The 17,929-nt window shown below is 33.1% G+C and overlaps 1 protein-coding gene across 1 annotated transcript in view; it reads right to left on the minus strand.

Annotated features, from left to right (window-relative positions):
• MSH4 (mutS homolog 4) overlaps positions 1–17,929 on the minus strand; it is a 56,875-nt gene that overhangs the window by 26,062 nt on the left and 12,884 nt on the right. The window contains exons 5-10 of the mRNA XM_010963390.3: positions 16,975–17,090; positions 15,903–16,076; positions 11,309–11,481; positions 5,770–5,837; positions 3,048–3,122; positions 302–366 (exon numbers count right to left, since the gene is read on the minus strand). Coding sequence (XP_010961692.1) covers positions 302–366; positions 3,048–3,122; positions 5,770–5,837; positions 11,309–11,481; positions 15,903–16,076; positions 16,975–17,090 — 671 coding nt within the window. The remainder of the gene's footprint in view (positions 1–301; positions 367–3,047; positions 3,123–5,769; positions 5,838–11,308; positions 11,482–15,902; positions 16,077–16,974; positions 17,091–17,929) is intronic.

The raw sequence follows: 17,929 nt of genomic DNA on the forward strand, positions 1-17,929 counted from the left end.
ATACTTGCAAGTCTTTCCACAGAGAAAAGCTAAAAAAAGAAACATTAAAATTGCATATGATTTCAATTTTAATGCTATTCTAATTAATTATAGCCATTAACACAAATACTCAATGTGCTATTATCCTATTTATTGGTATTTATAAGATGCAATGTACAATTAGATTTCTGATGAACAGTTTAAAGTTTCTGTTAAAACTCAAGGAATTGTTGTATAGAAAACAATTAAAGTCCTTAAAATCAGTTATGATCAGGAAGAATGGAATAATCTGCTATTTTATTAACAGCTGAATGACAGAGACCTCTTATCTTCCAAGGAACCACAGTAAGCTCTTAATAAAGGTGTGTTACAGTTCTTCAGAGCAATCTATTAAAGAATAAAATAAAGATAGTTAAGGATAATAAATTATGACATTATTCAAATGCAGCATTTTACATTTGTTTAATACTTTATAGTTTATCAAGTGATTTCTTGCTTCATCTTCTCCTTTGTATACTCATAAAAGAAATTTCAGATATGTGAAGACAGAATATATCTGGCCCATTTTCAAGATAAAGAGCACATGGTTAATAAGTGGCATCCACTGCTCTACTGTGACTTATTTTTCTTGTCTTCCAACTAACCATTAACACTAAACTATTAGTGGTAGGTACTTAAACAGCTATCATTGTGCACTGAGATTACTCTACACATAATCCCAAAATCTGGGTTAAATATAAATTAAATTTAAAGAATATCTTATATATTTGTAAACAGAGCAACTTCAACACTCTTATACGGCAAAAGTAGGGATTTTATTTTGCTTAATGGAAACTATGAATGGGCACTATTTGAATAAACAGAAAAGAGGAGACAACATAGATAACCTGACATTTTAGCTCCTATTTTAGTTTGCTATGAGGTAATGCTAACATTTTAGAAAAATAATATTTATATACCAATAAAAGCTAGAATTCATAGAAGCATAAAGAAAAACATTTAAATCACTCATAATTCTACCACTCTTCCAAAGATAAATACTCTAAGTATTATGGTACATTTACTTTTACTTTTTCAAATCAAAAATTTTATATTATTGCATGCTCCTTTTCTTTCCTACTTAATTCTACACGACAAGCATCAGAAAGTTCTCATAGTTAAAAAAAATTAGTAAGTCATAATATTCCACCTGTGGGAAGCAAAAGAGTCTCTCCCCATAATTATTGGAGTTCTACACTACTTACACTAATAGAATATAAACAATGCTGAAACAACCATCACTGGACATAAATCTTGGTCAACACCTCTTAGCAGTTCTTTTGAACAGATTTCTAGAAATAGTATTACAGCATCAAAACATATATGTTGCAAAACATTCCTGTAAGGTATGTACAATTTGTACTCCTCCCAGCCATCTATGAAATTGTCTACCTCTTTTGTTCTCTCATTAGCAGTAAGTTGCATCCATTAAGGAAAAAAACTTTGCTTTTTTGACAGATGAAAACTATGGTTTTAATTTGCAGTTCTTTGACTAAGAATGAAGTTGAACATTTTTAGTATTATTTAATGACCACTGATTTTCTTTTTTTTTTATCATGTTCCATATTTCTACTGGCATTCCAGTATTTTCTTATCAATTACATGATTTCTATGATGATAGAAATTAACAGTTTGTCTGTTATGTGTTATAATTTTTTCCTAATTTTCTTTGGCTTTTACTTTGCCTTTTACATACCAGAGTTTGAAATATGTGTTTCATCAAATCTACCAGTTTGGGGGAATAATTTATTATACTTTTTTCATTCTAAGAAAGATGACAACACTTTTGAAATCTTGCCAAATTGTGTTCATTATATATATTTATTAGAATGGACTCTATAACAAAATTCTTCCACATTTTCATTATTTTTTCTTTTAAAAAAATCAGTTCTTTTTATCTTTTAATTGAAAAAAATTTCAATATTTTGAATCATGTAGTATTTTAAAATAGATGAAAAAAATCACCATTTTTAATCATCAGAGTTACTTCAGGTAAGAGTCATTAATAAATGCCAAATTCAATTGGTGAAAGTTTGATGAGGAATAGTTACACAGTCTTAAGGTATCTCTCCACACATTACATACATATAACTTTACAGTGAAGTAACTGATTAAAGTTAAGATCACAAGAAGGGAATAATGACATGTGCCTCCTGATGTTCTATACTGAGAAGGATACAACATTGCTTATTTGGTACTACTGCCAAACATGTATAAGCTGAATTTAATCATGGGAAAACAATCACACAAATGGAGGAATATCCTATTAAAAAACTGACCCTTACTCTTCAAGATGTCAACATTATGAAAGAGAAAGAAAGGCTGAGAACTTTTCAGTTTAAAGAAGTATAAAAAAAATTACATTAAATATAATGCATGGTCCTGAATTGGACCCTGTATCAGGAAAAAGAATTCCATAAAGAACATTATTAGGACAATTGGAAGAGTGAGAATATGAGCTATACATAATATACAGCTGGCCCTTGAGCAACATGGGTTTGAACTGCATGGGTTCACTTACAGGTGGATTTTTTTCAGTAGTAAATACTACAGTACTACACTATCTGTGGTTGGATGAATCCACAGATGCAGAACTGCAGATACGGAACAACTGTGGATATGGAGGAACTGGGTATATAAAGAGCCAACAGTATGTTATATATGGAATTTCTACTGCACGAAGTTGGGTTGCACCCCAACCCCTATGTTGTTCAAGAATCAACTGTAATAGTATTGTACCGATGTTAAAAATCCTGAATTTTAAAATTGTATTGTGGTAATACAAGAGAACACCTTTGTTCTTAGGAGATATGCACCTTAGTATTTAGGTACTGAAACTTATTCTCAGATGGTTCAGTAAGAGTAATAATAAGGACCATAGTATGTGTGTACATGTAAAAAGAGAGAATATGGGAATTAATTATTCTATTTTTGCAACTTTCCCTAAGTTTGAAATTTTTTCAAAACAAAAAGTTTTTAAAAAACTGATGTTAGACATGTTTTATACAATATACACACATATAAATTACCTTTAAGGGATCCACAAGTTCCAAGGTGTGTTTTAGGTATATTAAATTCGTTATCTTTGATTCAGCTGCATTAACCTATCAAGATAAAAATTCAAATGTGTACACCATAAACATTTAATACATGAATGGGTTTTCCTCTTGAACATTTCACACTTATCACAGTCTATTCACTTTTATTTATCAGTCTAAACAGGATAACAGCCTAGACAATGGTTATAAATTCCTGTCCCATCATGGTAAGTCTGATGCACTAGTCTCCTGTAAGTCTGACAGTAAGAGTTCACTTCATGTATCCAACTTTCATTTCTATTTCAACCCTGTGGGTACAGCTTAACCCACAGTAGCAACAGGAGATACAGTTCAATACTGAGCAGCACTAAGAGACTAAGATTAATTGAAAAAGACACAAAAGGTATTTGTGAATGGATGGTATTTGAAAAACTGAATCCAATGAACAGTACATATATGTAAATTTTCAAATGGTTTTATCTCTCTTCCTAGAATAAAGTTTGTTTATCGCCCCCCCCCAAAATAGGAAAGAAAGAAAGAAAGAAAGAAAGAAAGAAAGAAAGAAAGAAAGAAAGAAAGAAAGAAAGAAAGGGAAAGGGAAGGAAAGGAAAAGGAAAAGGAAAACTGAATCCAAATTTCTCAGTTACAGAAAAAGATGAATTTTCCTCACTGGTTCTTGTTTGTACAAATAAAATAATTCTCATAATTCCAGTGGTCCAAACGAATAGTTTTTCAAAATAAAGCAAGTGTCAATAAAGTTTAAAAGACCCATATTATAAAACATGCGTTCTTTGACTACTGTGGAGCTAAATTATAAATCAGTAACAGAAAGATATCTGGAAAGCTCCCAAATATTAGAAACTAAATAATACACTCGTAATTAACCCACAAATCAAAGAAGAAATCAAAAAGGAAATTAGAAAGCATTTTTAACTTTTTGAACAAAAAAGAAAGCACAACATATAAAAATTGTGAAGTATAGCTGAAGTATTGCTCAGAGGGAAATTTATAGAACTAAATACTAAATTAGAAAAGAAAAAAAGTCTCAAATCAATGACCTCCACTTCTACCTTCACAACATCAAAAAAGAAGAGCAAACTAAGCACAGAGTAAGCAGAAGAAAGAAAATAAAACTAATAAAAGCAGAAATCAATGAAACAGAAAGCGGCGAAAAAAAGAAAGAAAAATCAGTAAGGTCAAAATCTGGGTTCTTGAGAAGACCAATAAAATTGACAAGCTCTAGCCAGACTGACTAACAGGAGGGAAAAAAAAAAGAAAATATTCAAGTTACTAACATCAAGAATGTGAGAGGTATAGCACTAATAAACAACATATATAAAAAGGATAATAAGGAAGTTACTATGAATAATATCATGCCAATTGGGTGAAATGACAAAGTCTTTGAAAAATACAACCTACTAAAGCTCATTCAAGAAGAAACAAGTAACCTACATAGCATCATATCTATTTAAGAATTTATAATCAAAAACCTTCTTACAAAGAAAATTCCAAGTTTCAATGGCTTCATTTGTGAATTCTACCAAGCATTTAAGGAAGAAGTAATACCACTTCTATACAAACTCTATGAGAAAACTAGAGAGTAAAGAATGTCTCTAACTTCTTTTTATGAAAACAATTTTGTTTCAGACATCAGTTGTTCTAGGTTATCTCTCAATTGTATATACTGAATTTAAAGGTGTTTCAATTATTTAAGGAAATTTCCAGTTCTGTGCCTGCCCAACAGCCAAAACTTTTCCATCTAATGTTTTTATTACAAGTGAACCTTAAGAGTGTTATCTCTACAATACAGAAAGGCTTCTTAAACATAGATAAGCCTTCAGTGCATTTGCAAAATAGTCAAATTTTAAATCAAATTTTACTGATGTACAAAATTTCTTTCCTTTTTTAAGCACATGAGCAAAAATATACAGGTGACCCTTGAACAACATAGATTTCAACACTGAGGGTCCACTCCTACATGGATTTTTAAAAAATTTTTATACATGGATTTTATTCAATAAATACAGTACTCCACAATCCACAGTTGGTTCATTCTGCAGACACACAACCATCGGGTGCAGAAGGCTGACTGTAAAGTTACATATGAGTTTTCTACTGCAAGGGAGAGGTGGGTGCCCCAACACCTCCAATATTCAAGAGTCATCTGTACATGTATTTCATTAAAATAAATATTTTTCAATTCACCTTAAATGAAAGAATGAAAACCATCTATTATTTTCTTTATAGAATGTGCCTATAAGCACTAAGTATTTAAATTTGAAAAATATCCAAAGACTTTATTTCATTTTTAAAGGTTAAGCATATTTGAAAACTAATCAAACTTCACATAAAGATCACCTTTTAAGAGCATCTATAATCTTTGCATCTAACATAATTTTCACCCAATTATTTATTAAGCAAATATTATTACAATCTAAGTTTTCAAATTATATATAAAATCTTTAAGTAAATATTTGATTAATGAAAATATGTCAATTCCTCAACTAAGAAACTTTCAATTTTAAGTTTATCATATATGATAACACACTGGGGGAAAAAAGTTTCTTTTAAAGAGGCATAAAAATACTCCAGTTATTAAAAATGAAGTACTTTTCTGAAAGATTTTCATATTTTCCAACTGTTACATCACATTAAGACAAGTTATATCACATAATGTATAATAATATAACATATAATGTATACATAAACATACCGTGTCTTGCTTTGGAATTTGGACTAAAACAGAAAGAAGCTGCTCTGTATCAAGAAATCTTGCTATAACTAAAACAAACAAGCAGAAAATATGAGTATTTAAACTTTATGTTACAGTTTACAATATAGACTATATAAAATATTATCTTCAAATAATAAAACAGAACCGTTTTACCTGCAAATATTATTTGTTTTAATCATCTTTATCTATCTTACATTTACCAGGAAAAAAAATAGTAAATTCTAGTGGGCTTTTCTTAATTTTGATTACTCCACCCTGTTGGAATCATCCAACAAAACATGCACTTAAGATACAGTAAGGTAAGTGCCATAACAAGATCCTATAGGCAACATGTAATAAAGACACCTAACACAACTCACTGTAGTCTCACAGAGTCAGAGAGGCTTCCAGCAGAAGGAACATTTAAAGTGGAACGGTAAATGATGAATGGCAGTTAGCTAAAGAGGAGCTTGGGAGAAGAGGTTGCAAGGAAGGAAGAAGAAAGATTCTAAACAAATACTGCAGAATGCAAAAGTCAGAATGTGGGAGGCACAAAAAGAGACACAGATCAATGGAACAAAATACAGAAGTCAGAAAAACTCACACACATGGTCAATTAATCTACAACAAAGGAGGTAAGAATAATGGGGAAAAGATAGTCTCTTGAGTAAGTGGTGCTGAGAAAACTGGACGGCTACATGTAAAAGAATGAACTTAGAACATTTTCTTACATCGTATACAAAAATAACCCCAAAATGGATTAAAGAACTAAGTGTAAGACCTGAAACCATAAAACTCCTAGAAAGGAGAATACTCTTTGACATAAATCGTCAATATTTTTTTGACTCCTGTCTCCTGAGACAAAAGAAATAAAAATAAAAATAAACAGATGGGACCTAGTGAAACTTAAAGCTTTTGCACAGTAAAGGAAACCATCAAAAAAAGAAAGGACAACCTATTGAATGGGAGAAAATATTTGCAAATGATATGACTGATAAGAGGTTAATATCTAAAACATATAAACAGCTCATACAACTCACTGTATGAGCAAAACAATCTAATTAAAAAATAAGCAGAAGACCTAAATAGACATTTTTCCAAAAAGACATACAGATGGCCAAAAAGCACATGAAAATATGCTCAACATCACTAATCATCAGAGAGATGCATATCAAAACCACAAAGCGATACCTTCACACCTGTCAGGATGGTTATCATCAAAAAAGCTACAAAATAACAAATACTGGCAAGGATATGGAGAAAAGCAAACTCTTGTATACTGTTGATGGGAATGTAAATTGATGCAGCTACTATGGAAAACAGCATGAATGTTCATCAAAAAACTAAAACTAGAACTAGCATATGATCCAGAAATTCTACTCCTGGGTATATATATCCAGTGAAAACAAAAACACTAATTCGAAAAGATACATGTACCCCAATGTTCACAGCAGCACTGCTTTTTTTAATTTTTAAAATTTTTTATTTAAAGTGTAGTTGATTTATGATGTTTCAGGTGTACAGCAAAGCAATTCAACTATTTATATATATATAAATAATTATATAAACACACACATACATATATATACTTTCCGATTCTTTTCCATTACAAGAAACTGAATACAGTTCCCTGTGCTATACAGTAGGTCCTTGCTGTTTATCCCCTCTCCTTTTTCCCTTCCCCTTTGGTAACCACAGTTCATCTTCTATGTTTGCGAGTCTATCTCCGGTTTGTAAATAAGTTCATTTGTATCATTTTTTAGATTCCACATAAAAGTGATATCACATGATAATTTGCCTTTCTCTGACTTACTTTACAGAATATGATAATCTCTAGGCCCATCCCTGTTGCTGCAAATGGCATTATTTCATTCTTTTTTATGTCTGTGTAGTACTCCATTGTGTGTATGTGTATATAACATATATATTATATGCATATATAATATGTTATATATACACATATACCACATCTACATATATAATTATATATATATACATATATATATTATATATATACACACACACACATATACCACATCTTTATCCAGTCATTTGTTGATAGACATTTAGGTTACTTCCATGTCTTGGCTATTGTAAATAGTGTTGCTATGAACATTGGGGTGCACGTGTCTTGTCAAATTATAGTTTTCTCTGGATATATGCCCAGAAGTAGGATTTTTGGATCACATGGTAAGTCTATTTTTAGTGTTTTTAAGGAACCTCCATACTGTCCTCCATAGATATAGAGAACAAACTAGTGGTTACTAATGGGGAAAGGGAGGAGCAGAGGGGCAAAATGGGGGTAGGGGATTAAGAGGTACAAACTATTATGTACAAAATAAAAAAAGCTACAAGGATATATTGCACTGCACAGGGAATATAGCTATTATTTTATAATAACTTTAAATAAAGTATAATCTATAAAAATTTTCAATCATTATGTTGTACACCTGAAACTAATATCATAAATCAACTATAATTCAATGAAAATAAACTAAACTAAAAAAAAATTTTTAAAGCCAGAACATGAGAGAAGACATGTTCAAGTAACTAAAAGTTCAATGATACTAGAAGGCAGAATGGAAAGTGAGGAGTAACAAGACATTATTGTGGGAGACGGCAAAGAAACAGCCATACAGAAGAGTCTGGATTTTATCCTAAAAATAATAAGAAGAGATTAAAGGATTTTATGCAAGTGGGTATGTGGCAGCCCCCCAAAGATGTCCACATCCTAATCCCTGGAACCTGCAAACATGTTACCTGGTAAAAGGGACTTTGAAGATGGGATTAAATTAAGCATCTTGAAATGGAGAGATTATTCTGGATTGTTTGTTAGTCCCAAAGTAATCACAAAGGTCCTTATAAGAGAGAAGCAGGAGGATCAGCCAGAGAGAGAAGAAATAAGGACAAAAGCAGAGGTCAGGAAGCAGAGAGGAAACTATTCTGCTGCTTTGAAGATGAAGGAAGGGCCATGAGCCAAGGGATGCAGATGGCCTCTAGAAACTGGAAAAGGCAAGAAAACAGGTTCACCACTAGAGGCTCTCGAAGAAACGTAGACCTGCTAACACACTGCTTTTAGCCCAGTAAAACTGACTTCTGACTTCCAGAATTGTAAGATAATAAATTCATGCTATTGTAAGACACTACATTTGTTACATCAACAACAGGAAATTAATAATTAAAGAGTAATATGCTCAGATTTGTATTTTCAAAAGACCACTCAGGCCGCAATATAGAGAACAGACTCTAAAGAACAAGAATGGAGGAGAAAGGCTAAATAGGAAGCTGCTGCAGCACATCAGATAATGGATATTTGGTACCCTGGGCTGGAGCAGCAGCACTGATAACAGAAGCTAATATATGCAAGAGCTACACAGAAGAGATTTTGCAGAATTTGATGATTAAAGCCAGGGAAGTGAAGTATCAAGAATGACTTCCAGGTATCTGGTTTGGTAAAAAGCTTGTACGTAGAGCCATTCACTGAAATCAGAAGGGACTGATTTAGAAGAGAAGACGTCATACTTTGGACACATTAAATTTGAGATGCTGAGGAGCATCTCTCAGTGCTCAGTAGGCAGTGAGACATACGCGGCTGAAGGTCTGTAGAGATACCTGGGCGTGAAATATAAATTTGGAAGTTATGGATATATGAATGGTAACTACAAAACCAGGAAGGTGGGTGAATCATATAATAAGACTATATAGGGTAAAAAGACAACTTAGGACATAATTTTGAAGAGCCATAGCATTTAGGGAATGAGCAAAGGAAAACAAGCCTAAAAAGAAGTCTTTCTCTCTCCCATTTGATCAATACAGAGTTTTTGGAGGACATTCCAAGACAGTACACAGTCCTGTAGTCTATTTGGAAATCATAAAGATAATATTTCAAGGGAGATACCCTGTTGGTTTTGATTGGATAGACATATAAACTTTTAAAAGAAATAAGTGATAGAGCTTAAAAAAAAAAACCCAAAGAAGTAGGAAGACAATCAGGAGCAAAGAATGGCAGTAATTCAACAAGATTTTTTCAGCAGTACCACAGAAGCTGGATTTCACGTAGGAGAACTGATATGTGTCCATTAAATTTACCAATTGGTAAATTTGACCAACTGAGACTATGGGCGAGTGTTTTAGGCTGGGTTCTCCAGAAGCAGAACTCTGAGATGAGGATTCTTGTGCAAGTGATTTATTAAGAATATACTTCTAAGAGAAACCAGTAAAGAAGAAAAAGACAGGAAAGGGGACAAAGCCACGCAGAAGTATAATTTCAGGCGAAGTCCCATGGAAGGTAATTCCAACCAATCCTGTAGAAGATTTCTGGACTTTTAAGTTGCATTCATGATTTTTGCCAAATCAGTGTGAGACAGCTGGACCCTGACACTCCCACACCATTCAGTCATTTAAGAGCCACGAAGCACTTCCGGCACTCTGTGCTTGAGAGCAAAGTGCTCTAGGAGCCTGAGGGCAGGAAAGAGTCCAGGTGCAAGCCATTAGAAGCAAACGCTCACAGAGCAGGGAGAGGCACACACAGAAAGGTAAAAGAGACCGAGGAAGATCTGGACAGAGAACCAACAACATCTGCTAAGGTGACCTTGACAAAATCAATCTCATTGCAGTGGTGAGCACAGAAATAAGACTGCAGCAGACTGAGATGTAGTGATGAAGAGAAGATAATGTATGCCAAGAATCTGCTTTTCACCAAGTTTGGCAATGAATGGGAGAAGAGAGATGAGGTGTTGCTGTGAACAAGGGTTACCAGTTATTAGTGACCTTTTTGTACCTTTCCCAAAGTCTCACTAAATACACAGGAATATATGGAGAAAATTAATATACTCAACAACATTGGAAATGCAGAGTTATAGTCAATATAAGGCCAAATACTTGAATTATACTAATTTAAAGGTATTTAGAATTGGACTGAGGAAAATATTTAGGCTATAAACGCCTTCTAGATTTTCATGTACCACTTCGGTTTAGACTACCAGAACAACAGGTAGGGAGGTTGAGGGACTGGGGGTATGGAAGACAGAACAAGCCGCTAGAAACCAGGAATTAGACTAGGATCAGTGCATATAAACTGTCTTTCCACCTACAGATTTAAGAAGAAAATTGCACTGCCATGCCAGTGAACAAATAGCCAGGTGCCAAGGGCAATTCTTTTATCTCATGTTATGAGTTGAATTGTGTCTCCCAGAAAGAAATTTTGAAATACTAAACTCTGGTATCTGAATGCGACCTTATTTGGAAATTGGATCTTTGCAGAAGTAATCAAGTTAAGGTAAGATCTTTAGGATGAGCCTTAATCCAACATGACTGGTATCTTTGTAAGAAGACAATGTCAGGGAACTATATTCAATGGCAAACTGTAATGAAAAAGAATATGGAAAATATAGATACATACGTATAACTGAATCACTATGCTGTACACCAGAAACTAATAACAACATTATAAATTAACTATACTTCAATTTTAAAAAGTTAAAAAAATGTATTTTTTAATAGTTTATATTTGTAAAAGTGATAAATGATATTCATTTACCTGACTGAAGTCCAAAAAAGAGTTCTTCATCTTGAAGCAGTTCTTGAACACAATCTAATCTCATGTTAATGGTTTCAACATCAACTAGAGGTTCTAATATATTAGAACGAAGTCTTCTACTTCCTCCAGGAGTCTTAGTATAATTTAGAACACCAAAGAGTGTGTGATTACTCCTTTGAAAACATAAGTTAGGAAAATTTCATTATGTATACAAAGGAAAACCCAAGAAAACTGCAATTTAACTTTCAAAATAATCCTATAATCAACAGTAGTGATTCTCCAACTTTAATACACATACAGATCACATGAGAATTCTGACTCAGTAGGTTGGGGATGAGGCCTGAGAATCTACATTTTGAATAAACTCCCAAGTATGCTGTCAATTAGTGAAGCACACTTTGATTAACAAGACTCAACTGTATCTTTTTTGCAGTTAGTTAATGGCTTTTTTGCATAGACCAGCTACAATACTCAGACTAATATAAAATAATCTAGTCCATGGCATTCCGTCAATAATAGCAAGATAGCAATAATATATCCTTAAAGGGGGAAACATCTTTTACATTGATAAAATGAGTATTTATTATAATCAATCTGTTCTAACATAAGAAGTTGAGAATTGTAAGTAAGAGAAAGAAAGAAAATCATTTCAGGTACAGAGTCCTGTTTATTAAAAACAAACAAACAGGACTCTACAGAGAATGAAAAGGAGGGCTACTTTAGTTAGGCTGGTTGAGAAAGACCTGTGTGTGTTTTTGGCAGTTTAGTTAAGAAAGCATCCATTTGACAATGATGAGATGGGGACAACGATACCAATGTTGGTGAGAAGAGCTAACACATACTGAATACTGAGTATGTTCCAGGCATTATTTTAAGCACTTTACATATATTAACTTATTTAATTCTAACAATAATGGTAATAGATGCTATTATTAACCACATTTTATAAGGGAAGAAACTGAAGCACAACGAAATTAAGTAACTTGTCCAAGGTTTCCAAGTAAGCGAACAGTAAGAAAAGAGTTACCAGTTTAAAAAGGCCAGAACAGTAATTTAAGCCCAGGTAGTCTTTCTGGCTCCAGAACCAGAAAGAATATCAAAGCTGATGGAGGACTGCAAATGAGGGTAAGAATGAAGGGAAATGAATGAGTAAGATGACAGAGATCAGGACACAGAAATCCTTGTAGGCCATAGTAAAGAGTCTGAATGCTTTTCTAAATGTAATGAGAGCACTGGAAGATTTTAAGCAGGAAACTTTCAAGATCTGATTTTTGTTTTAAAAGGATTATATTCTGACCACTAGGTTGGGAATAGGAGAAGAAGAGAGACAATTTAGGGGCCATTATACTATATCGTAGTCCAGGCTAACATGATGGAGATATGGGTTAGGATTGCAGCCTTGGAAATGGTAAGAAGTGATCCAGAACAGGCGCATACTCTAAAGGTTGAGTCATCAAGAGGATTTACTGATACACTGAATCTGGGTGAAGACAGGAAGGGAAATAAGAATGTCTCTTAAATCATCAAACTACCAGATTTTTGATACATCAATTTAAACATTTTTTTAGGGAACTACTCAAATCAAGTCCTGGCTGGGAGTAAGGCGGTGGTTCATCATAGGTACAGAACAGGCACAGTTCTTTTACTTTTTGAGAACTTGGCTTCTGCAGGAACAAAGGAAGTGAGGAGCACACCTAAACTTGCCATTTGCTATATAGAAATCAATGAGTGAAACATTATATGGAACAGGTGACAAATCCTTAGAAGCATTAGAGGTATTCAGATAGCTCACTAGGTAGAATATCCACCTTTTAACCTAATATTCTTAGGTTCAAGTCTGTGAAAAGACCTCAACTTCTCCTTTCAACTGTAATATGAACTCCTAGAGGGCAAATATCCTATCATTTAACATACAGCAGGAAATCAAGCAATGTTTGGCAATAATAATGGTAAATAATGATTAACTATGGAATGTGACGAAGTAAAATTGAATATGAAACACTGTAATAATTACCAGCCTTACTGATTTTCTGTTACCCAATGTTATTTTAACACAGAAAGTCAATGGCAGAGTACTTTTTCCAATATTATTTTAACTCTTTTTTCTAGCAATAGAAAAAATATTACTTATTCACTAAGTTGAGAAGGAATAACTACAATTAATTATAAACTCCTTAAAAAGATTATAATTTTAGACCATCATTATTCGACAGAACTGCAAAGGTGTTGAGGTTACTCTACTGATGGATAATGAAAAGCAGTGTATACAGCACTGCTCCTACCTTTACTAAAAGTAGTACCAACAGTTATCTAGATAGATCTAAACTGTTCCTGAAGATTAAAGTAAATAATAAAATTAGATATTTTGGGCTTCTAAGTTTGCAAGAGTAAATACTGTCTGGAGATTTCACAAAATGGAAAGTGAAGCCAAGATAAGAATGCATAAAGCGACAAATATTTAAACACTACGGCTTTCAAGTCGGTACTGAGTACATTAAGGTTTCCACTGTCTAAAGTACTCTTTATTCTGTTCAATACTCTTAATACTAAAGTTTATAGTCATTTTAAGTTTATCCCTTTCATTGATATCTGAAGTTACATGTAATTACTGAAAGCTGAGATTTTTCTCTAAGATTACTTGTTCCCACCTTGCACTGTACCAAACTAGCTTCTAGCTTCCCTACATGTACCATATTGCTGTGTTGAAAATCATGCTTTCAAGACTTTGTTTTTCACTGTCTTATCACCTTTTCTACTTCTTTATCTGGGTAACTTCTATTTATACTTCAAAACTTATGTCAGGTATTATCTCCTCTAGAAAGCCTTTCCTAATTATTCCCCTTTTACCCCTTTACTAAGCCCAACTACCTTTCTTAGGATCCCATCACTTTTTACACAAACTTTCATACCACTATACAGTCATCCTTCCATATCTGCAGCGGATTAATTCCAAGACCTCCAGCGGATACCATAATCTGCAGATGCTTAAGTCCCTTATATACTATGGCCTAGCACAGTCGGCCCTCCATACCCACAGGTCCCACATCCGCAGATTCAACCAATTGCAAGGTCCCTCAGATACTGAGGGCCTGGTGTTCTTAGCACATGTTAATGATACTGTGATACTATGTGTCTCCTCCTCCAGGCTGTAATTCCTCAAGGAGAAAAAACATGACTCACTAATTCTCTGTACAAAATTGAACCCATATTAAACTATATGGTTTTATCCCTGCTGTAAACACTGCCACATGTTGATTACATTATCTTCTAATAACATTTTGATTCTAGATTAGGTATCCCACTAAGAAATCTATAAATACTCTATGTGTTCCTGCACACACACGTGTGCGTTTCTCCCTCTTTCGTGCTTACCGTCAGTATTCCTGGTACTCTAACTAAAGCTAATAATAAGCCAATAAAACAAGCAATCTAGTCATACACCAAAGACTAAGTGATTCAACTATTTTTACCTTCTCAAATGATTACAGATTTTCTGTATTTAATATTTTAAAACTGGCTATTTTAATTTTGTAGTATTCTGGATGCAATAACTTCTTTTTTATTATGGTAAAACATACAAAACACAAATTTTACCACTTTAACCATTTTAAGGACACAATTCAGACTATTAGGTATACTTGCAACATTGTTCAACCATTACCACCATTCATTTCCAGAGCTTTCTCATAATCCCAAAGAGAAATTCTGAATCCATTAAATAGTAACTCCCCTGTTCCCACCTCCCCCAGTCCCTCTACAAATTTGCCTATTCTAGGTACTTCATATAAGTGGGATGAAAATAATTTTCCTTTGTGTCTGTTATATTTCACTTAGCAGCATCTGTTCAAGGTTGATACATCTTGTGGCATTTATCAGAATTTCATTCATTTTTAAGGCTGCATGATATTCCATTGTATGTATACACCTTATTTTACTTATTCAGTCAGTTACTCGTTGATGGACATTTGGTTTATTTCCATCTTTCAGCTACTGTGAATAATGCTGCTATGAATACTTGTATGCAAGTATCTGTTTGAGTCCCTGCTCTTAATTCTTTGGGGTATATACCTAGAATTAGAACTTCTGGATCATGTGGCAATGCTATGTTTAATTTTTTGAGGAACCACCATACTGTTTCTAAAATTGACTGCATCATTTTACATTCCCACCATAACTGGATTAGGATTCCAGTTTCTCCGCATCCTCACCAATGCTGATCTTCCATTTTACCTGATAATAACGATCCTAATGTGTGGAAAGTGGTAACTTTGGTTTTCATTTGCATTTCCCTAATGACTAGTGATGCTGCACAGCTTCTCATGTGCTTATTGGCTCTTTGTGTACCTTCTTTGGAGAAGTCTCTGTTCAAGTCCTCTGCCTAGTTTTGAAATGGGCTATTGGGTTTTTTCTTGCTTAGTACAAATATATTTTTAAAACCAGTCTTTGGAGAAACATCTGAGCAGTTCAGCAACGATGGTACGATGATTAAAAATATGTTCCTTCAATATTTCACCAATGAATAATTTAAAGAAATGTAAACTATTCATATAAAAATATATTGATATTTTTAAGAAAAAAAACTGGATGATCTTACCTACTGTCTTGATTATTAATTAGTAATTCAAGGTTTTGGGCTGATGATGAATCTATCATGGCTGTCTGTTCACTACCCTGGAAACAAATCTTCAGTGATTTTGGTGCATAAACTGAATTTTGAATAAATTCAACATATTTTAATAAAGCTGCAACGGCTGCAAGGCAGTAATACCTGTAAAGTGACCAATGATACATCACTATAAATCTTTAGAATAAAAAAAAAATTATTGCTATAAAAGGTACATTTATTTTATCTTATTAGGAAAATTAAAAATATTTGCATAGCATCACTTAAATTGAAAGGGGAAAAGCATACCAAGTGTTCCTTATTTTTGATAACTAGTTAAATAACCTCTAAAAATGTAAGTTGGATAAAAACAGACAATTTTCTGAAGTCTGAGACTTAAAGGGATATCAGACACCAATAAATCACATGTTAGAAGACAACATTCAATGGTAATTTGTGAAAATTTTTGATGTACCATTCCAAGTATGTATTCAAATAATATTGAAAAGTCTGAGAACTTTAAAGGTACAGTCAGGAAGTCCCAATGTATAGGAAAGTGTGTTTTCATCTTGGTGATGGCAGTTGCTGTGATTAACTCAGTAAACAAGTGGTCCAACCTGGCTCAAAGAAAGCATCTGTTTAGTATGTCCTAGAAATATCCATTCCAAAAATATCATTCCCTGTCTCATTCTGAATCTTTAAGAAGTAACAGGATAAAGTAACAAGAACACAGCTCTAACTGTGTTTCACTTCTGTGCCCTCACATTTCCAGTTTACTGTAGCTAGTGGAGCTTTTCACCCCACAGTAAAGTGAACATCAACCATTAGGGCAATAGATTATGACAAATTTGGAGAAATTCTACGCAAATTAAGTTAGTCAGATATGCCTTACATAAAAATTTTAGTTAGCTATTTTACTATTTTAATAATTACTAAGCATGTTTTATGAGCTAGGCACTTTTCTAGGTGGTAGGGACATAACAAAGAACAAAACATTTTAAAAGACCTTGCCCCCCCTGGAACACACACTAGAGATTTATTACTTCCCCTGAATCATACTTACTTGGACTGAACCTCCATTAGGACAGTACTGAATTCTGCTATACATAACTGTTCAATGTACTCTAATCCTTTTGTTTCATTGAAGTATTTTCTTTGGATAGTAGTGAAATTAACATTCTGAAAAGAATTTTTAATTTCAAAATAAATTTTAAGTTTCATGCACTTGCCCGAAACTACTTTCCTAAACATATGCTAGTACACAAGTAGGTGGCTTAAATACTGTATAAAGTTTATTTTTCATTATTTATTATTTCCTAGAGTCAAATAAGTTATCTTAGTTACTCATAAAAAAAGAATGATGATCTGTCTTGCTTAGTGAATTATAGTAGTCTGTAGCTCCTATTAGGTCATACTCACAGGAAATTTAACTGAATCTTAAGTATAATAATAAAAAATAAACATACGAGTCTCTGCCTTCTACTAATTTTATTCTACAGCAACAGCAGCAACAAAGGTTTTACATCAGCCTCATATACTCTATCATAACTGAGAGAGGGTAAGTCTTTGTAATATACTAATTGAGAAAGACAAAAACACCAACTCCAGCTATCGAATCTATGAAATGCTATCTACATGAGATGAATTCGATTTATTTAGAATAAAGAAAAGGAGATAATGGAACTTTTTTAAAAAGAGCACAAAAAAAGCATGAAGTTGTGAAGTAAAAAGTCTGCCCACTTTGAATAAAAGTAATAAGCAAGAAGGATAATATAATAACAATGGACTGTGAAAGAGCTGTAAGACCAAAAAAAAAAATCATAAGCAGGTAGAAAATTTGTTATATGCCAATATTGTTTGAACAGCTATCTCATTTAATCTTTACAATAACCTATAATATAAGTCTTGTATTAACTACAATTTTCCTGTAAGTCAAATTCTGAAAAGTCAAGTAACTCTTCTAGTATCATCTGATTGATACATGCCAGAGCTGAGACCTGAATTTAAATTTCTTTGAC

This window comes from Camelus bactrianus, chromosome 13 (genome assembly GCF_048773025.1).
Source record: "Camelus bactrianus isolate YW-2024 breed Bactrian camel chromosome 13, ASM4877302v1, whole genome shotgun sequence".
Classification (NCBI taxonomy): Eukaryota; Metazoa; Chordata; class Mammalia; order Artiodactyla; family Camelidae; genus Camelus; species Camelus bactrianus.